Source organism: Dromaius novaehollandiae, chromosome W, assembly GCF_036370855.1.
Source record: "Dromaius novaehollandiae isolate bDroNov1 chromosome W, bDroNov1.hap1, whole genome shotgun sequence".
NCBI classification, from domain to species: Eukaryota; Metazoa; Chordata; class Aves; order Casuariiformes; family Dromaiidae; genus Dromaius; species Dromaius novaehollandiae.
Window position 1 is genome coordinate 4,383,885 of NC_088130.1, and position 22,006 is coordinate 4,405,890.

The following is a 22,006-nucleotide window of genomic DNA, read 5'->3' on the forward strand; positions in this document are numbered from 1 at the left end:
TGACTTCAACAAGAAGGAACCTTCTTTAGCAGAATGAAACCTGTTGATTAACTTGGGAGGAAAATATTTCCAACACCTTTTAAAAATACCCTTCAATAAGGACAATTTTAGTTTGTGACTCTAGAGATGTTCTTGAATATCTTGTGTTCTCTTCTATCCACTCATAATTATTCTCTTAAATTATTAAGGTACAGTAACTCAGAGTAATTTTATTCAATAATTGTATGTAGCATAGATATGTGGGCCTGTGTGATTTCTGGTTAAAAGGAAGTCATTTCGATGTTTGGTGTGAGTTGTTTGCTAAAATTAAGTTGATTATTGTCATTACATTCACTTTCAGAAAATAACTTTCTGTGAAATACTATTAAACAATTGCTAAACATAATTATATTTTTCTCTTGCAGTCTTAACCCTACTGCCAGTGTCCAAGTTCTTCAAGAAGTATCTATGTCTCGATACATTCCTCATCCTTTTCTTGTAGTGTCTGTTACTTTGACATCAGTGAGGACAGAGACTGGCATCGGCCTAAAAATGTCTCAGCAGGTACAAGCTCTAAAATGTTCAAAATGTTAGTCCTGGATTTGGCAACTCTAATTCTCAAAGGCTGTGTGACTGATGCTATAAAGTAGTGGTGGTTCTATGTGGTAGCATGCAGAAGATGTTTTCTCTAGTAATTATTAAATAGATATTTTATATATGAGCTAAAGTGTGTGTGGGGGGGGCAAACGATGATGACAACTTATTTCTGTAAGTTTAACCACTTGAATAGTTGCTTAAAGCCCATAGTCTTCAAACATTGCCAGTCTTGCAACTTACTGCTTCCTTGTTAGGTAGATGTAGCAAGTGCTTGTTCAGTCTGGGTGGATCCACATGCTAAACTTAGTGCTTGATTTATCTTTTACCTGTTGCCTGATAAGTCCTGGTAAGACCAAAGCTTCATCTCATAGAACAGTCAAGTGTTATCAGACTTAGAAGATTCAGGCTCCCTAATAGCAATGTTGGTCAAGCCAGTATTTACAGCACACACTTAAGCAAGTGATACCTGAGACTTGTGCTAAGAAGTTGGTACTAATCGAAACAGGAGCACTGATGTCAGCATTGATTCTGACACTGCACTGGAACCACTGAAAGCACTGGATGCATCAAGGCTTTGGACAATTAAGATGATGTGCCCAACTTAAAGCAGAATGTCTCAACATTTTCAATGTTGTAACCCATTAGCAAACTTCCTCTATTATCATTTTACAGATGGGGAACTGAGACTTCTTGATCCGTCTAAACAATCTTTTCTCTGAGTTGTTTGACATACTATTTTTTTTTTCCCCTCTCCAAAGAGTTGTCACTTGCCTGAGAAAATAACAGGTATAACTGATGCAGTAGATACTCTGTATTACTGGTTCACTTGCTAGATCGTTCTTAATTGCCTCTTGCATTGTATCATTGTATACATGCTGATGTTGCAGGAGATGCTTGCTGTTCTTAATAGTAAAGGAATAATAATAATAAGGAAAAGAGCCAATAAGCTGTTTTCAGTCCCTGATGCTGAGAACTTACTGTACAGGCCATCTAGCCTTACCTGTTAAAATTGAACTTCATGCACATTATAGTATTAACTTGGGTAGCTTGGTTTAAATTTAACAGTAAACACTTCTAAAATAGAGGGTTTTTTGGTTTAAGCTATATGTGCTTGCTTGATATTCCCAGGTAAAAGGATTTTTCTCTAACTGCAGCTTCTAAAAGCTCAAAATACTGTGTGAAAGTGTAGCTAAGTGTGGCGGTCTGATTCACAGACTCCGATGTGCTGGATCAGAATCAACTTTATTCAAGCAAGCCCTTTATATAAGCTCTAGCCTGGATAGGTACTTTCCCACAGTGATTTACGGTACTTTCTATTCTCCTTGCAAGCGCCACGTTATACCTTCCCAAAGGTCATGTTCCCATCATCACTCCCTCATTCTGTGCGGTTACTCCCTATGTTCCCATACTGCTATCTATTCAGCCCATGGCCTTCGGCTCCTTAACTCTATCTTGTCCGATCCCTCGCTGTCTGCCCCTACATCTCCCCCTTTTTTGTTTTGCTGAACCATTAACACTGTGCTTACCGACTGTTGTACCATCCGCTGAGTGCATTGCAGAATGCAAGGAACACAGACTAGGATGCATAAAAAGATCAACAAACCTTCTGCTACCCATTTCATTAATTGCTTCACCCAACCTCCCAAACCTCAATTATTCGGCAAATTGCCAAACCATCCCCACTCATCATCTTCCCGAAATTGAGCCACCTCATCCCATAATTTCTGAATGCTTGCATGAATGGACTCAGAGTGATCTGAGAGCTTCATGCAACACATACCTTCAAAATCCTGACACCCGTGGCCGCTTGCAAGTAACAGAAAATCTATGGCTGCGCGATTTTGCAAAGTGGCATGTCTGACAGAGTCGACATCCATCAGTAAGCTAGACAAGGCTGCAGATGTAGCATTGCTTTGCTTAGCGAGCCAGCACCCTAATTTATTCAACGTGTTAAGAGCTTTAGCAGCTGCAACCCCTGGTGCAAGCATAGAGGCCAGAATGCGTCCACTGGTGCTCCGAAATTCAACCTCACTATTGCAACTTTGGTCAAAGGCGTGAGTCGTCCGTCGTGAGCGACGGTGGTATTTTGTGTAATTCATGATTGTTGTTAAATTTGGGGTCAGCAGTGTAAGCCGTCCCAAAATTGCATGGCCCTCCCCTTATGTGTGAGGGGATCCCTCCCCAGGCTCGGTCTCCACAGATAAAGACGACCCCCGGGGGAAGCTGTGTGGGCTTATTTGTGGATACAGACACATTAAGGCAAGTATAGTTGCACCAGATTGTCGCATTCTTATAGATTGCCAGCGAGGAGTTAACATTTTGTGCAAAGGATTGATTTCGGCCGCTGTAATTGAAAAATAATGGTTGAGCCCAAGAGTTCGATCTCCTGCGATTCGTTCGCAAGGAGGGGGGCAGGTACCCGGCCCATCCATCCCAGCTGTCAACCAGTTTGGGACCGCAACTGCCGTTGCTGCCGGTGCCTGTGGGTCCCGCGCAGATGAATCTGGTTTGGGTTGTGCTCGGCCATCCGTTCGTCGGGACTCCCACCAGGCACGTACTAAAGGGGTTTCCTGGCGTGGACATCGAGAGGCACAGAGTGTCCTGACCTGCTTTGTTTGCCAGGGTTACCCATATGTTCTGTTTAGGCGCAGGTGGGATCCAAAATCCACTCACCGCCGTTACTCCCACTAGGATGGCAATGATGGTCATAGTGATGGACGGACCCACCTTGCTGGTACCCATCTTGGTCCCGTACCTGTGGAGACACAAGCATACCCTCGACCCCAGGTTATTAACGGGTATGGTCCCTCCCACTGATTAATTGCTAAGTTCTTAACCAAAACCTGTGCCTTCTCCTGCTGAGGCATGGGGCGTAAGCCTTCTGAGAGGGAGTTAGTGTTTCAACATTGCTGGTTCCCCTTCTGTCCATCGATTCAAGAAGTTGAGCACGTATAGTGCCTTTGCTAATCGCTCTGAGGGGGTACCGAGGGCCATTCCCCCTTTTTGTTTTTGTAGCATTTCCTTAAGGGTTCTATGCGCACGCTCGACAATAGCTTGGCCAGTAGGTGAGTGGGGAATACCTGTAACATGAGAGATTCCCCACGCACTAAGGAATTGTGCAGTTTTGCGAGCGGTATAGCCTGGCCCATTATCAGTCTTAACCCCCCGGGGGACGCCCAACCCCGAAAAGGCAGCTATAAAGCGTCGAATGACATCTCTGGCCTTTTCGCCCGTATGGCAGGAGGCAAAAATGCACGCTGAGAAAGTGTCCACGGATACGTGCACATGTTTCAGCCTGCCAAACTCCGGTACGTGAGTGACATCTGTTTGCCACAGCTCCAGTGCCGTTAGACCCCTAGGGTTGACACCTACAGGAGGGGCTGGCATGAGCTGCTGGCAATCCGGGCATGAGGCAATGATGCTTTGTGCCTGCTCTCTGGACAGAGAGAACTGCCGAGCCAGTGCTCTGGCATTCTGGTGAAAGAACCCATGTGATAGGCGGGCTTGCTCAAATTTGTTCAGGACTACCACAGGGCCAGCCACCATATCTGCTTGGTTGTTGCCCTCCGTTATCGGGCCTGGGATGTTTGTATGCGAGCGCACATGCATGACAAAGTACTTGCCTGATTGCCCGTTCAACAGGAACAACAATTCCTTCATAAGTGCAAATAACTGAGGGTTGGAGACTTCTTTCAGGTATGCGGACTCCAAGCGACTAACGAGCCCTGCCACGTAGGCAGAGTCTGTGACTATATTGAGATCGGCCGTCCATCGGCGAAAGGCGCAGACGACTGCCGCTAATTCTATAATTTGGGGAGACCCCTGGAACACCTGGACATCTTGCTGCCAGGGGCCGTTAACCTCTGATCGCCAAACAGTGACAGATCTCCCCGTGCAGCCAGAGCCGTCTGTGAAGACTGTCAGTGCCTGCAGAGGGCTGGGGCTTAGTTTCGAGCCTTTAAATACAGAAAGACTCGGTAGCATTTGAAAAAGCGGGTGCTTCGGTAGATGGATCCTAAATTGACCTGCGAAACCCTCTGTGGCTATTTGGAATGACAACGAATGTTTCAAAAGCCACTCTAGCTGTTTGAGGTCCATGGGTAGATAAATGTCTCTAGGATCCTGGCCATCCAAGAGCATCATTCTATCCCTGCCTTTTTGAATCAGCGTACTGACCAACTCGGGTTGCGAAGTGACCGTTTTTGAGAATTGATGCGGTAAAAACAGCCATTCAGTGATCACTAAGGGATCTTGCTGACTCGGATCCCACTGGGCCAGGAGTGCAAAAGGTTGGTATGTAGAATTAAAACTGATCAGACCAAACGGAACACCTTCCAGCCTCCGGTGGACTTTCCGAGCAGCAAGACGCTCCGCAACAGTCTGTAGTGCCCTTTCGGCATCGGTGGAGAGAGTTCTTTTGGAAGTTAAAGCGGGATCCCCCTTTAGCAAAGTGAGAAGTGGGTGAAGCTCCTCGTTGGTCAGGCCTATCACAGGACGAAGCCAATTGAGGGATCCTAGTAGCTGTTGCAAATCGTGCAAGTTCTATCTATCAATCTATCTTAACGCACAATTTTAGCTCTTGTGGCATAATAGTCTGCTCAGTGATGCGCCACCCTAAATACCTCCAAGGCGGCATCTCTTGCACCTTTTCCGGTGCTACAAGTCCAGCCAGTGTCACTTGATGCATGACGGCTTCCGATACCACCTTCATAGAGTCTATTGTGGGGGCTGCCACAAGGATGTCATCCATATAGTGATATATGATCGCCTGCGGATGCTGCTGCCGGACGGGCGCCAGTGCTTTTGCCACGAAAGCTTGGCAGATAGTAGGGCTATTTTTCATTCCCTGCGGCAACACAGTCCAATGGTATCGGCGATGAGGCTCTGCGACATTAAGAGAGGGAACCGAGAAAGCAAACCTGGGAGCATCCTGCGGATGCAAGGGGATCGTAAAAAAACAGTCTTTGAGGTCTATTACTGTTAAGGCCCAGTTTTGTGGGATCGTTGTAGGGGACGGGAGTCCTGGTTGTAGGAACCCCATATCTTCGATTACTGCGTTTATTCGGCGCAAGTCATGCAACAGGCGCCATTTCCCGCTCCTTTTCCGAATGACAAAAACAGGTGAGTTCCACGGACTAGTGGAGGGGACAACAAGGCCTGCAGCTACCTGGTCATTCACTAGGCTCTGTAAATGATGCAGCTTTTCCCTAGATAGGGGCCACTGATCAACCCAAACCGGGTCGTGAGTCAGCCAGGTAAGGGTCAGGGGAAGCTGCGCGTCAGCAGCCCCTATGTGAAATCCGAGTGTAGTTGGAGGCCCCACTGCGCTAGGCAGTCCCTGCCCCAGAGAGTGACTGGGCTAGGAAGGGTAAAAGGCTTTACCGTCGCCACCTGGCCCTCTGGTCCCGTGAGCAAGAGATTATGTTGGCTCTGCGCCGGGAAAGTGTCCCCTCCGATGCCCGTGACCGCGGCCGCCATTTTGGTCGTCGGCCATGAGGGGGGCCAGACGGTCACCAAAATAACGGTAACATCAGCGCCGGTGTCCATGATTCCCTCCAGCTGCATTTCCTGCTGCAAGGTGGAGTGTTTGAGGGTACAACGATAACAGGGGCGTCTCGCAGAGACCCTCTGGGACCACAGGACCTGGGCTGGCCCGGTAGCACCAAAGCTGCCGTCACCTCGCGTTTTCTCCAGATGATGGGGCAGATAGTCCAGACTCCCCCCTAATTAACACTGTTTCAGCAGTGAGAGGAGGCTTTGCTTCCCAGGGTCCTGGCGCCCAAGCAGGCTTTATTTCAAAGCCTTGACATCTTCCCTTTGGGAGTGTGAAGTGCAGGAATGCAAGCTGCTTGTAACTCCCTTATCTTTCCAGCCTCCACCAGCTCCGGGGTCCTTTCTCACTGAACTAGGAGTGCAGCCTAAGGCTCCAGCAGTTTCAGCTACACATGCTAAGCAAGTTTTATAGAAGTTGTGCTAAGCAGCTACCTCTAGACAGCTGCAGTTCAATAATTTACAGCCCAAGTCCCAAAGTCTCCGCGAGTCGTTGCCACTGACTAGTCCATATCATGAATTGAGTGGCCGTTAGCAGTATTTGCGTGAGGGTTTTACAGTCTTGCAGTGCGCCTTACGCTGATCAGGCTGCGCACTCCCCATTCCGGCCGGACCGAGCTGGGACTTAAAGCCCACTCAAACCCTGGGGATGGGACTCGCACCCATCCCCTGGTACCCCTTACAGTGGCCAGCCCGCGTACCCCTTACAGTGCACTGTTACCAGACCAGAATTTAGAATTTAGGCGGGAATTTAAGACTCACCTTTTCGGTGCCTCTTGTTGCCAAAGATCCCAGGTGAACTCACCCGATGGCGCCAGATGATCGTTTGGAGACGAGAGGCCCCGACAGAGGTCGCCTAGGGTCCCATCAATCTTACGCCAGTTTTCCAAAATTTCAGCTAAGGGCATCCCCTTTTCTATGCCGAAATTATTCCCCATATTGAGTTTCTGAAAAGTGCGTCTTAAGCAAGTCAGGCAGCGCACTTCCTTACCAGTAACACCAGCCCCTGTGGCTGGTGTGATCACACACTCTCTTTCTCTCACTCTCTGGGAACCGCACTCACACCACCCAAGTCTTTGACTGCTAGGACTGCTGCCCCTTCACAGCGGGCGGCTTCCTCAGCCGACGGGCGCTCCGGCTGGTTCCCAGGCTATACGCACTCACACACACAGTACTGTTCACACTCACATCAGTCACAGTGACTCTAGACATGGCCCTGGGTCAAATGGATTGTCTGGGTCGTTTCCTGGGGAGTCCCGTCCACCCACCACCCCCACCACCGTGTCGCTTGACGGAGGTGCTGTGGGGGCTGTGGGTGCCTCCGGTCCCTGTGTTTTCTTCTTGCTATGCTCTTTCAGGGTCTCAAGCATGGTACGCCACGGGGCTAAAAGTCCTGCCGCCGTCTTATCGTTTCTTGTTGCCGCGTCCCAGAGCTTAACTCCGATTGAGTCCCACGTACCGAGGCTATAAATTGCACTGGAATTCATCTCAGGACAGTTCGAGCATGCCCACACTAATAGCATTTTGAGATCTTGGGAGGGCATCTCTCTGCTGTGCTGTTTCAAAGTCTTTTGCATTATGTTTAGCACAGACCTATCTTGCAGGGAGATTCCGTTTCCCATGGCTCCCACGCGTTCCCGGCCGCTTACCTCCGTCCAGCGGTAGGTAACCTGTTGCGCGCAATGCTGCTTCCTTTCAGCGGCTCCCCTTCTGCTTTCTTTCAGCAGCTTCTTTTGTTCAGCTGGGCTCCGCCACCGGTTCAGCTAACCGCTGCCTCTACAGCCCTGTTCGAAGTCAGTCTTCGGTCCCTGTTTGGGCGCCATTTGTGGCGGTCTGATTCACGGGCTCCGATGTGCTGGATCAGCATCAACTTTATTCAAGCAAGCAAGCCCTATATATAAGCTCTAGCCCGGCTCGGTACTTTCCCACAGTGATTTATGGTACTTTCTATTCTCCTTGCAAGTGCCACGTTATACCTTCCCAAAGGTCATGTTCCCATCATCACTCCCTCATTCTGTGCGGTTACTCCCTATGTTCCCATACTGCTATCTATTCAGCCCATGGCCTTCGGCTCCTTAACTCTATCTTGTCCGATCCCTTGCTGTCTGCCCCTACAGCTAAGCTCTTTTTTTGGCTCTTGTATCAGTGCTAGTCTCTGCAACCAGGTATTAGCATTTTTATAATGATGATATCTGTGCTAATGCAGACCTTTAACTTCTGAAAATATTGGTGGCTTGCTAATGCCAGCAGAAGTGAGGGAAAAACTTTTTTTTTTAATAATTAAAAGAAAATAGGTAAATATGTGGTATGAGTCTAGCTATACTATTCTTATAATTGCTTTGTGCTAGAACTATATAAATGCATCCATCTATAGATATTTAGTTCTACTGTTTCTTTCGAGTCCTGCACTAAATTGTTTTCTAAGAGGCTTCTCTATATGGATTGGAAAGATAGTGAATTCACATTAGCAGAAAGACTATTCAAACAAAAGAATAAAAGAATACTACTTTGAAAGGATGTCTATATACAGATATGCTTTAAGATGCAGGAATAAAATAAAGGAATGAAAATATTAAAAATTAAAAACACCTGATTTAAGGTTTGTGGTAACTTCTCTGCTCTTATTCCATACTCAAAGACACTTAAGCTTTTTGGAGCATATTCAGCAGTTACAGATGATGTAGTAACGATTGTAAATCCAGTCTCTCAACTGATGACTGTGTAGAGGCCAGTAGGAATCTTTTTTTTTTTTTTTTTGTATGTATATAATCAGCTGTTTCAAGTTTATATAAATCACTTCTAAAACCATGGCATTATCCAATTCAGGTTTAGGACTGTTTGGGAAAGCATATATCAATGAAATATCTGTTACAATTGAATGTCTACATATATGAAAAAAGCTTGAAGCTACACTGCATTTACAAGGAGGTGGATGTTGGCTTTTAAAGTAGTTACTGTTGAGTAGCTAATGTGTTGCAAGGTCACAGTGCAGCTTATCTTACTGTAACTTTGTCAGCTCTTCCTGTAAAACAATGAAGGAAGACAAGGCCTGGAGTTATTGCAGATGTGCTCTGTTTATGCATACTACTATTGCCAAATAAAGCTGTTAGGTATCCCATTGGGTAATTCCTTGTCTGAGAAGCAGAAGTGGAGTGCTCTGTATTGGTCCCCCTTGTAAACAGAATCTGTCTTGGAAGATAAGTAAATAGACAGTAGCTTCTAAATTTTGGATACCAATTATGAACCTTCTGTACAGAGGCAGTGCAGTGAATTTATTCTGGGTTTGTATTATACTTAAGGGTATAATGATGCATTCAAAAAGCTTAAATAACACTGTTCTGCTTTGTTTTATCCTTAGGCCTGTGAGGCTGAAAGCATTATGTTAAACTTAGCAGGACAACTCATCATGTTGCAAAGGGATCGATCTGGCCCCCAGATACGAGAGAAGGATAATAATCCTAACCAAAGGAAGCTTGTGAGTAAATATATCTGGGATATTGTATAAGGCTTCAAAGATGTCAGAGGACTAGGCAAGTTGTGGAAAGGAGTGGTCCAAGCATAAGAGAGGCCTATGTTTTCCTGCAATGTCTGCACTAATAGGCTGAATTGTTAGTTGGAAGTAAGTTATCCCTTCTATGATTCTCAGAAGTTGCTCCTTAATTGTGCAAGTGTCTAACAAAAGAATTATTTGGTACTCGCATTGCAGTGAAAGCTAGGATTTTAAATATCAATGTCCTGCTGTGTAAAACTTATGCATGGTTTAGGTAGAAAAATCTTCAGCCTATTGCTTATTTCTTAAATTGTTTTATATGTTTGTGGAATATTATCTGTTAAGGGATGTTAGAAAGCTGCCACCTCTGACACCCGGGGATTCCTTCTTCCTGGCTGCTGGAGCCCAGTCCACGGCACTCTGAGACCCAGAGGTGTCTCTGTCCTAGGCTGATAGATGCAGCTGCTGCTTTCCTGTTTGCAGGTTCAGCCAGTAGCAAGGCTGAGCATGTATGCCAGAGAGGTGCATGCATGCGCAGAAGACACTAACACAGCCAGCCATGTAGAGCACTGCCTTTAGCAGCACTCACATATAACACTACCAGAACTGACGTAAAACATAAGTATAAATAGCCAAGTTGTGTTCCTCCTCTCTGGCTGATTGGGATTGAAGTTCACTAGTGAAAACACATGTGCCCTCACTCTCCAGATTCACAAGCATACTCACATTCATGGATCCCTTGAATATTATCACAGGCCCTCAGCCCATCTAATATCCATGCCTGGATCTTGGGCCCTCTTACACAGTTGGCAGGTCTCCTCCTATTCACTGGCTAGTCCAGCTTGATGCTCACTAGCAAACAGATGCATGCACTCACATGCTCATCTCACAAGCACCCCCACATTTGGGGATCCCTCAAATATCAGCACAGGCTCTCAGCTTGCCTAATATCTGTGCCCGGACCCTGGGCTTTCTTACCCATCTCTGGCTCAGATTTTGAGTCTTTCCAGATACAAGTTTTCCTCCTACTCTCTGGCTAGTCCAGCTTGAAATTTGCTACTGAATTACACACGCATACCCACACACATCAGGTTAAATTAATTAGGGGAAGCATGCTGAGGTCCCTCCAGTTGCTGCTGGCCCCCAGACCTCTCTTGCACCCCGGTCCCTCCAGTTGCTGGCACCCCAGATGCATGGACCGTATGACCTGTGGTCTGACTCCAGTGGCTGGCACTTGATTTACTCAGTCTGGTCTCTCCAGTTCCTGGCACATGGACCTTGTAGCACCCACAGGTGGGACAGAGTGAAATTACACAGAAAGATAGTTAAGAAAGGATTTAAGAAGATAGGATAGACTGCACTGATCGGGTGCAGGGCTCAGTCAGACAAGCATACTGACCAGCCCCTGCTTACATGCGATGGGCCCCTTTATCCCCCTTCCTCTATTTTCCCACGCTTGTTCCTCTCCAATCCACCCTGATTCCCCCCCTCTTTCCTCTGCCTTTAGCCCTTCCCCTAAGCATCTCATAATACACTTTGCACAGTCCCACAAGCCCCTTCTGGTATCCCATATTAAGTTTTCCACAACCTCACAGGCCCCTCGAATATCCCATAATACTCATGTTAGTTTTGTTTTCCCCCTTCTTATCAGTTACAAAGTTCAGGTTGACCCTCTTCAAAGCTATGTCTGAGTAGTTTCTTAATGGCCCATCAATCAGTGGCTGAAGAGTTCTAGTCTCCATTATTGTCTCCATTATGGCCTGCTCCTCAGGTTTGTGCATCTGTGTGTTTAATTTATAACTTTCCTTGTTACTTGTTATTTAAAAGGTTCTTAACCTGATAACTTCAATGAACCAGATGCTCTCATATTCCACATACCCTTACATTATCATCTTCGCACAATATACTTGCAGACTTCCTAAAAAGAGCAATCAAAATTAAGAACATGATAACTTTTTCTATGCTAATGAGAAACATAACTCCTGCTGTATGAAAACAAGCAATACCACATGTTTGAGAGAATGAAATTGAGCAAGAATAACTGTTCTTCAGTCTAATTGGGATTCAAGCAAATATTAACAAATATGGGGGGGTTATAGTATTTTCATCAGCTCTAGGTTGAACTCCTGTGCAAAATGGAAAAGTGGAGGTGTGCTTTTTTTTAATTTTTATTATTATTATTATTATCTATATTATCCTCAACCCCTCTGGCTTCCTGACTAGTATCAAGTGAAAAATAAAAGAAATATATTTTCAGTTAATATTGGTAATTAGGGGTGTTTTTCCTGGTGCAGAGAAAGGATATTCTTCTCTCAGCTGATGGAAGCATTCTTGTGAAGGAAAACTTAAAGTTCTCTCTCTCTCTCTCTCTCTCTCTCCACTTCCATAGCTGCCTTTTTGTGCTCCAGTTGTAGTAGCCCAGTCTGTTGAAAATGTCTGGACTACTTGCAGGCTTGAGAAACAGAAACACCACTTACTGGAGGCTCTCTGGCTCAGCTGTGGTGGGGCAGGTATGAAAGTCTGGCTTCCTCTATTTCCCAGAGATCATCGAAAACCACATTCCTTTCTGTCAAGGCGGATCATGCTGCCTTTCCACATCAACATATACCCATTGGCTGTCTTGTTTGAAGATGCCTTGGTTCTTGGTGCTGTTAATGACACTGTGCTCTATGACTGTTTATACACTCAAACCAGTGCTAGAGAACACTCAGAGGTCCTCTTTCCTTTCTGCATTGTTGAGAGAACCTCTCAGATCTACCTCCATCACGTTTTACGCCAGCTTTTGGTTAGGAACCTCGGTGAGCAAGCCTTGCTTTTGGCCCACTCCTGTGCCACGTTACCATACTTTCCTCACGTACTAGAACTGATGCTTCATGAAGTGCTGGAAGAAGAAGCTACCTCACAGGAACCCATTCCTGACCCTCTGCTTCCCACTGTGGTGAAGTTCATTACAGAATTCCCCCTTTTCCTGCAGACAGTTGTTCATTGTGCTAGGAAGACAGAATACGCCCTGTGGAATTACCTTTTTGCTGCTGTCGGAAACCCAAAGGACTTATTTGAGGAGTGTTTAATGGCCCAGGATTTAGACACAGCTGCCTCTTATCTTATTATCTTACAGGTAATGGTATCCTGAATCTTGCAAAAGGGAGGTGGTATTTACCATTAATAGTGGTAATGTTAACAATATTGTATTGTTTAAAAATGATTGTCATACTAAACTTATGTTTTAGTTTTTGTTGAAATTATGCCCAGCTGTGGAAGGGGAGGTATAGAACAGTATGGATAGCTTCCTATAATAAAATGGAAAAATAACAGCATGAAATCTGACTTTACAGATATCTGGTATTGTTGAGCCTACCATGAAGGGGCTTAACTTTATAAAGATATTTTTGTTGCTGGATGCAGAAACCAAATGACTTCAGATTTATGCTTTGTTATTTGCAGAATATGGAAGCTCCAGGAGTTAGTAGACAGCATGCTACTCTCCTATTTAACACTGCCTTAGAGCAGGAAAAGTGGGACCTTTGTCGTCATATGATTAGATTTCTTAAAGCCATTGGCTCTGGAGAATTGGAGACGCCTCCAGCTACACCAACACTTCAGGTTTGCAAAGAAAGTAGTAAATACTGTGCATCAGCCCTTGTGCTATTTATCTTGCCTATAACCACTATGTAGCATATTTACTTCAGTTAATCATATGCTTGGGGGGGGGTTTGGTTTTAGGAACCCAGTTCAAGTGGTGGCTTTGAGTTCTTCAGACACGGCAGCATTAGTTTATCCCAATCAGCAGAGCATTTCCATAGCAAATTCAACCTACAGAAAACACTGAGTATGCCCTCTGGTCCATCTGGAAAAAGGTAATTGATAGTAATGTCCTCTCCTTCCCCCCACTGTTAGTTACTGTACTGGCTCTCCCAATTATAGAAAAATATTATATAATTTATGTCGCAGTCACTATTGGCTTGTAACTAGAGCCTCCTCTTCTCCTGAAATGAAGAATATCTTAAGTTCAAGCCGCAATAGAATTTTTTTGGTGTTTAGAAGGTAACTGTCCTTGGACATGCACTTTCCCCTTCCTCCCCCCATCCTGTCCCTGTTGCATTTGTTACAGAATCTTGTAATGTCCATGTGTATCTTTTTTTATATTCTTGAGAGTAGGCATGTGGATATTGATGGTATATACATTACCCTAATGGGTATTGTTGACCAAAAGTCTCTATTCTGAATCCACTGAATACATGCATAGTAACTTAAATAGCTAGTTGGACCACGATATGCCTCATATCTGAAGATTCTGGCTTACTGAATGGCTGGTTGTCCTGAAAGACTCATGATATTGCAGCATCATAACATATATTGTGCTATGATACTGCACACACATTGATATATCAAACCACTATAAATATGGCCATTTATGTCTTTGGGTGGACCCCTCTGTTGCGGGATGACCGACTACCTTACAGTCCTGGACCATGTGGGTTTCATGTGGTGCGAGGGAGGGGAAGGAAGAGATTTACTGCATGACTCCACAACTTGTTTCAAAAATCAACATTTACTACACAAGTTGCAACAGTACAAAGCAACAATTGTTATTAACAGAAACTTAGCTCAACTAGAATACTTATTTTCTGCATACACTAAAAGCTATGCTAACAGTAACTACTTAGTAAACAGACAAAGCTAGCTAACTTAGACTAACTGTAATGACCCAAATGAATGAACTAGGCAAACCAATTCCAGTTGATCTCACCTACGCATTGCCTGAGCAGCCAATGTACTCTCAATCCCAGGGAAGTAACTGCGGGAGGGCATCCCCGTCCCAAGGGGACCCACAAGTTGGCAGACCCACTGTCATCCACGAAGAGCCAAAGACAGCCTCTGAGGCCAACCTATTTATACCCTTCAGGGGAAGGGGGAGGTGGAGGGGGAGTCGTGAGGCCAGTTGCAAGTCTCTTTGCACAGTCGCAGTCCCTAGCTCTTGGCTGCTGCAGGGTTCAACTCTCCTCTGTCCTTATTATGACAATCGCACCCACAGTCATGGGGTGGGGGGGATAGCCGAACACCCCCAAGGGCAGGCTAGCTGCCTTGAGCACTCTTCAGCACTGCAGAAAGGAGTTTGAGTGACTGTGAATGACTGCTTTACTCTTGCAGGGGTGGTCCCAAGGAGAGATCCCATAGCTCGGGTGAGAAGGAGTTAATTCCAGTCCCCAATGATTAACACTGCCCCAGCAGTGAAAGCAGGTGTTATCTCCCAAGGTCCTGAGGAGGAGGAGATAGTCCAGACCACCCTAATTAACACTGTCCTAGCAGTGAGAGGAGGCTTTGTTTCCCAGGGCCCTGGTGCCCAAGCAGGCCTTATCTCAAAGCCTTGACATCCTCCCTTTGGGAGTGTGAAGCACAGGAATGCAGACTGCTTGTAACTGGCACTGGATTGGGGGGGGTGGAGCTGGGAGCATCCCCCCCCACACCCTCTCTGACTGCTGAATACTGGATTAACATTGTCCACATCTGAGCATTAATATTGATCAATGAGGTAGGAATTTAGAAATTTGATAGTGTTTTGGTTTGCTTTTTTCCCCATATATTATTTTCAAAATAATCTTAGCACACATTAAATGCTTTTCTTCAGTGATTTCCCATTTAGAATATATTTTGGTAACTTTAAAAGAAAGTCTCAGATTAATGCTTGTCTTATTCTCTAAACTTTTCCAATTTCTCAGAGATCTTTGCAGTGGGTGCTTTTTTTTTTCCTTCTTTTTCTTTTTTTTTCCTATTTTTCTTCTGCCCTCATTGCTGATATATATATATATATATATATATATATATATATATATATATTAAATACTCTACAGATAGTGTTGCCTACATAGCTTCTTTCCTTTGTTTCACTTGCCCATTGTGGCACTGGAGACTTTTAGAGAAAGTAAGTACCAAATAACACTGAAGCTGGATTCTGTTGGTATAGATGTGGCTTTCATTATTACTCTGGCAGCTTTGCATGCCATGTTTGTGGCCAACAGTCCTTACTACTCAGTCTTATCAATCTTAATGTTACTTTTTTTCTGGTTTGTCCATAGGTGGATTAAAGACTGTGACGAGAACATGTACATTGATATGATGCTTTGGCGACATGCTCGGCATCTGCTAGAAGAAATCAAACTCAAAGACCTTGGTTGCTTTGCTGCACAGTTAAGCTTTGAGCTGATTGGCTGGCTGCGTAAGGAGCGAACCAGAGCTGCATGTGTGGAGGATTTTGTGACTGCTTTGAAAAAACTACATGAGGATTTCCTCTGGCCATTTCCAGTCATACCAGCTTCCTCTATTAATTCACCCTTCAAGACTGGAAAGTACAGGGCAGGTGCTGTAACATCTGAGTTGATTTGGACTAGGTTTCTCTTCTGCAAGCCTGCACCTATCAGTTTGAATCTCTCCTTCCTCCGTTCAGCCAAGCAAAGAACAGGCTGAGGCTTATCACCTTCATAGCCTTCTTATGTTGGGTGTGTTTTCTGAAAGGCTTCTGTTTGGCATAGACTTCAGGTGTATTAAGTTGGATACCACTCATATGCAGACATCTAATTGAATGTGGATATTGCTCTTCAATATAAATTCGGCTACAGAAAATGACCAAAATCAACATTATTATATATATTATATGTAGAAATGGATTTGATAACTTTAATATTCAAAGATGATTTTTTCATGTTTAAAACTTGCTAACTATGTGATAATGAGGATGGAAGAGAGCATAGTTAACACTAGCTGCTTCCCCCCCCCCCCCCCTTTTGGTGGTGGTGGTGGTAGTAGTAGTAGTACCTTCATTTGGGTGTAGTGATGCTGGAAGTTTATTAGACAAATGTTTCTTTTATGCCAGCTGATCAAAATTCTTGAAATGGCTATACTTGCTTTTGGTGGTTTCTCAGCAAGTAAATTATTTGAATGTTAATTCAGGGTGTTTTTATTGGGGGGGGGGGTAAAGGTGTAGGGAAGCATCTCCTAAAATCTCATTCTGCAGGCACCTTTCTAAATGTGGAAATGGACACAGGGGTTCCAAACATACCTCGGAGTCATAGCTGGCTTGGCACTATTAGCTCCTCTCAGAGAGAGGTTGACACAGTTTCATCCCATGGACCCCCCATGCAAGATACATTCCTTTCCCCTTTGTTAAATAAAGGTTGGTCACTTTTCTTTCTTGCTATAATTACTTTAAAGGTAAAAGATAAAATTCATATTTTCTTAAATTCTTCATCGGTGTTGGTAACTTGAAACTTAATATTTTCTCAGTTAAACTTGGAAAATAGAACTCTTAAGCTTATCTTTGTATATTGCAAGGAAAATGAACTATGCATTTCACTCCTATTCTGTAACTCACCATTGCAAACAGCGTAAAGGAATTCTCTTTAGCCTTTACTTGTGTGTGTACTTTCACTAAGCTGCATGGACACTTTCCCTTTTCTTGTGATTGATCTGTGGGGTAAACTGTCTAGTTACTATAGTACAGTAAGAGGTGAAGAAACAATTTTTTAGGTTAATTTTTAAGTAAGTGTTACTTGTGTTTATAACAGAAGTATTAGGCACTAAGTACAAAGCTGATCAGATAAAAACTGTAGCTGTTACCATCTGTCTTCAACAGTGTTTTAATGCATAAACTCTGTTCTTGGAATCCTTTACAAAGGAACCCCCCCCTCATTCCATGACCTTTTCTAATTGTGTTTTTTTTTTTAAAAAAAAAACACTAATATATGACCAGCTTACAGAAGATACAGAGAGAAATCTTATCTTATTCTCTGTGTTTCTCCTCCGGCTACAGTCAGAGACAGAATACAGAGTAGACAAATTTTTTAATCTGCCCACTTTTTTTTTTTTCCCCCCTGCTGTCCTCAAGTCTTATTATTTGGGGAAAAGAAAACCCCGAAGGAAGAGTCAGGTTCTGTCTTTCTGTTCAAGCACTGCCTTCCTGTATTTTTTTCACTCCTATTTCTTTTGTTTATTACCTATTGAGACTGCAAGAATGCAAGAAGGGTTTAAATACCTTTGTTATACAGTCCTTCAAAGAGCAGTTTATAGATCTGAAAAGAATATCTTTTCATTTCTCTGTCCTGTACTACAAGTTGCTGTTACTGAAGTTTCTGCAGATGGGTATCTGATTTTTTTCTAAATAGAGTTAAGGCCTTTGAGTTTAATGACACTTTAATATACATTCTGAACTAATTTATTATGAAAATTTAAATAAATAGATTTATTATAGTCTTTAAAACAGTGCTGGCTGAATTCTAATAATTCTATAAGCAACAAACCTAGTAGTGACATTTGAGCAAGAAACTATGATATAGCTTGCTGACTTCCTAAACCTTTTCAGAGAAGATGCATCTATGCTAATAAGTAGACTTCTGGAAGGAGTATTTTAATGACTCATCACCATAATGGTTGTAGATTGGCTGCTACTGTTATTGCAAAAATTGTCCAGCTACATCCGTTCCATATATTTTTATTTCTTCTCTTACCTACTCCTTTGCTTTATTAGCACAGGTAAATTTTTACACTATAGATGATTAGGAGTCTTCAGGGTTTTTCTATGAAGAAAAAAAAGCTTGCTCTTTTACCCTAGTTTTTAAACAAAGTGATTTAATGTTAAGGAAGAGTACCTTTAAAAGGGTTGCAGCCCTTCCTACAGACTTAACTGTAGGATTATAGCAGATGGGAGGCTCACTGTAGTCTCTTACAAGAATTATTTTTACCAACACAGTTTTAGGAGGCATCTGTCACAACTGATCAGGAGTCCAAAAGCACTTCACTGTAGTCAGAGTGTTTCTTAATAGCACCTGCAAATACCAGTTGATAAATGAAGATTGTCCACTTTATTCTGCAAAATTATTTTTATTTGATGCAAGAACTGTTATGGTCCTGGAAGTGACAATATCAGTAACTGCTTGCATAAAAGATACAGAATGCTGAATTGGGATGGACAATATGCCCAAAGTAACTCTTTAGTGATAACTGTGATATACAGCAAGGTATTACTGGGTAGTTTGTCAGTTTCTATAGGAAGCAACACAAAAAGATAAGGTTTTATTAAAATAAGGTGGGTTGGGTTTTTCCCCCCCCCCCCCCCCTCCTTATACTTCTGAATGTTTTTGATAGGTGATGAATGCAGCATTGGTTCAGCAACAGACCTGACTGAAGCCAGTTCTATGGTGGATGGTGACTGGACCATGGTGGATGAAAATTCCTCTAGTCTTAGTTTAACTCAGTCAGAGCTTGAGCATCTCTCTCTGGAACTGGCTTGTAAAGGGCCCCATAAGTCACAGGTCCAACTACAGTAAGTTACATTATCTTTACATTTGAGATTTAAAATGATTGATACCCACTCTTAGGATGAAACATTGGGGGGGGGGGGGGGAAGAAATCATTGTCTATGGTAATTGAGCATTGGGATTTTGTCCTTTGAGTGGAAAAAGTGAACTAAGTAGACTTTTTCCATACAGGTATTTACTACATATCTTCATGGAAGCAGGGTGTCTAGATTGGTGTATTATCATAGGCTTTATTCTCAGAGAATCTTCAGTAATTAACCAGATTTTTAGTATAATGCAATCTTCTGATATTGATGGAGAAATCTGTCAGAATATCAAGACTGGCCTATGTGCTATTGATGAATGGGCTTCCACAGATTGGTAAGTGTTATTTTGGATGGTTCATTTTCCATTCTAGTCATAGTTACTTAACAAATAATACAAGCTGAAGTTACCTTAGCCGTAATTAAAACTAGTCTTAAAAAAAAAAAACACCACACACACACAAACCACACACACACACCTACCTCTAAAGTTTCAGGGCAGTCATTTAGAGTATGGCTGTATTAACTAAAGAAAAAAATACAGTTATACAGAATTTCCTTAGTTAAAATATTGACTCTGTTTTTATACAGGAGAGATGGTAGCCTTAGAAGACATTCCTTTATAGTAGATACTTTCCAAGCAATATTCTACTTCAGGCTTGTGACAAAAGTACTATTTCTAACTCTCTAAAAGTGTTCTATACCCCTTATTTTCTTAGCCCTGGGTACAAGCCATTTATAAACATCATCAAACCACAGATCCAGAAACTAAATGAGATAACAGACGAGCAAGTGCAGCCTGAAGCTTTTCAGCCAGTGAATCCTTCTAATGTCACAAAACAAGCAAGCCCTGGAGTTGAGGAAAGCATGACTTCGTCTAGCCATTGCACTAATCCTCAGAGTGATGCTGCTAATAGCAGTGTAATCAGACATGAAGAGGACAAGTCTACAACAGAGGAAAAGGATTCTTTCCAAGATGACAGTTATGACTGCACTATGTCTTAATTGGAAGATGACAACTCTCTAAGAATTAGGTGTGGAAAGAAGTAAATCAGCTTTTAGAAATGCTTCCACATTTGGAATTAAATTATGTAAAAAAAAAAAATTAATCTTTATAGAGAAGTATAGTACAACTGAAACTGTTTCATCTAATACAGTTGCAAAAGAAGGCAAGACTTGTAAAGCTGCAAGATTTCAGCATAAAAAACACTTTGGTACTTGATCATGTTGAGGGACCATGAATGCAGCTGTAGACAGGTGCGACTAGTATTTAATCAGTTCTTTGCATTAAATGTGTTCTGGAGAACCTTCTTTCTTAGTATCTCCTGTTCAAGTATAAAAGAGAGGAGATGAAAATTGTTATCTTTCCCAGCTTGCTATTTTTTCTTATGAATTACAAAGTACATAGAAGCTAAGCATTCAGCTGCTTGATTGCCTAAAAGATGCTTTGTATCAAAGAACTGTAAAATACTGTGTGGTTTTGTGAATGCTCTTCTACAAATATTCAAGGTCGTACCATATTTGAAGATACTGATATGTACTGTATGTTTCTAGATAACTAGTGAAATTTAAGTGGAATTGTGCATCCTTCTGGATGAGGCATATTGTTACTAACTTATTAGTGGTGCTAGGTAGCTTAACATTTTTTAAACCAGCTACTCAGTTCCTACAGTTGGTTTAGGGTGATTGGTGAAGGTTATTTCACTTTTAAAAAAAAAATTCAGAAAAGAATTTACATGTAAATATTCACTTATGTACTCTTGCTACTAAAGTTTACTTAAACAGCTCATACTTAAACATTATAATGGACATACTTATAACTAAATAAGACTAACTTTCATACAATGTTGCAGACTCTGAAAAGTCTATTGCTTTTACGATACTTCTCTTCCAAGCTGCTGTCCTTATGTAATAACTGCCCGTAATGGTATTAACTTAAGTATCATCTTGTTTGTACTGTACCATCTGAGAGCAAAAATGCAGCATTGTTTATTTTATATGAAACAGTTCATTTCTTATAACATCACCTGATTACTCATATGGACTAAATGTGTTGTCATATAGTAGCTACACCACCTATCAGTTTCCCAGAGCATTTAAATCCCAAAACTTAAAAACACTATTAAGTTGAAAAAAATTTTGTTTACTTGTATAGTTCATTTACAGATAGCATTAAGTGCTTTAAAGCATATGAATATTAAACTATTGCTTTACAGTAGCTTTTTATGCCCAATAAAACCAGTGCAAATGTAATAATGGATGAGTGCATTCCAACTCCTCAACTGGAAACTCAAATGGAACTCCAAAAAATCAGAGTTGCAGTAACTGATGCAAAGCAATCCTATTTGAGTCCCAACTTCGTTTAGTTGACATTTTAGATACAGGTTTCAGATAATGTCTATCGTACTGCTAAAAGAAATGGTTCATTCCAAATTAGAACTTATTAGCCTAGTGTGAGCTGACTTTAAAATCCATTACTATAAGCAGGGTTTTTTTCAGAAAAATAGTTTTCTAAGTTTCCATGTTCAATCAAATAAAAGCTGTTCTTCAAGTTAACATTTTCCTGTGATTGTGGTAATGCTCTGTACCTACAGGCAAAAGCCACCTTTGGTCATTTTTCTGCTGTTCAGTTAGTGGATCTCCACGAGAAGTAAACACGTGCATTTGTTTAACTGTTACCTTGTGTTAACATATTTAATATGTCACTATAATGCTACTGTTCTTTGGAAGAGCTGTTTAATGTTAAATATTTAATCACGGAATTTTAGAAGTCATTCATAGGGCTTTGGAGAGGGATCTCTACTACTCAAAGCAAGTGTCACGTGCTAAACTTCTGGTTCAATTCCAGTGCTGTTACATGCATAATTTAAGTGTTCAACTGTACTTGAAGTTACTCCTATGGAGAACACCTGCTGCTGACCTCCAGACATTGATAGGAAGTTATAAGAGTTCAGGACCCTGGCTTAGAGACACTAAGCTTTCACAGGACCAGATGAGAGTTTTACACAATTATGACACAACAAATTAAACAAGTATCACAGAATGAAAATCTCTCT

General features: G+C 42.5%; 1 protein-coding gene across 7 annotated transcripts in view; it reads left to right on the plus strand.

Moving 5' to 3' along the window:
• The window catches only part of LOC135324459 (guanine nucleotide exchange factor subunit RIC1-like), a 90,128-nt gene extending 68,622 nt beyond the window's left edge, over positions 1-21,506 (plus strand). For 3 of the 7 annotated variants that reach the window (XM_064500901.1, XM_064500902.1, XM_064500906.1), the window contains 10 exons: positions 405-543; positions 9,485-9,601; positions 12,006-12,734; positions 13,061-13,219; positions 13,340-13,473; positions 15,694-15,974; positions 16,629-16,787; positions 18,755-18,932; positions 19,099-19,287; positions 19,670-21,506. In XM_064500901.1, the coding sequence (XP_064356971.1) occupies positions 405-543; positions 9,485-9,601; positions 12,006-12,734; positions 13,061-13,219; positions 13,340-13,473; positions 15,694-15,974; positions 16,629-16,787; positions 18,755-18,932; positions 19,099-19,287; positions 19,670-19,955 (2,371 nt within the window). In that variant the 3' untranslated portion in view covers positions 19,956-21,506. The remainder of the gene's footprint in view (positions 1-404; positions 544-9,484; positions 9,602-12,005; positions 12,735-13,060; positions 13,220-13,339; positions 13,474-15,693; positions 15,975-16,628; positions 16,788-18,754; positions 18,933-19,098; positions 19,288-19,669) is intronic. The other 4 variants (XM_064500905.1, XM_064500903.1, XM_064500904.1 and 1 more) reach the window with 4 other exon arrangements.
• The last annotated feature ends 500 nt before the right edge of the window (positions 21,507-22,006 follow it).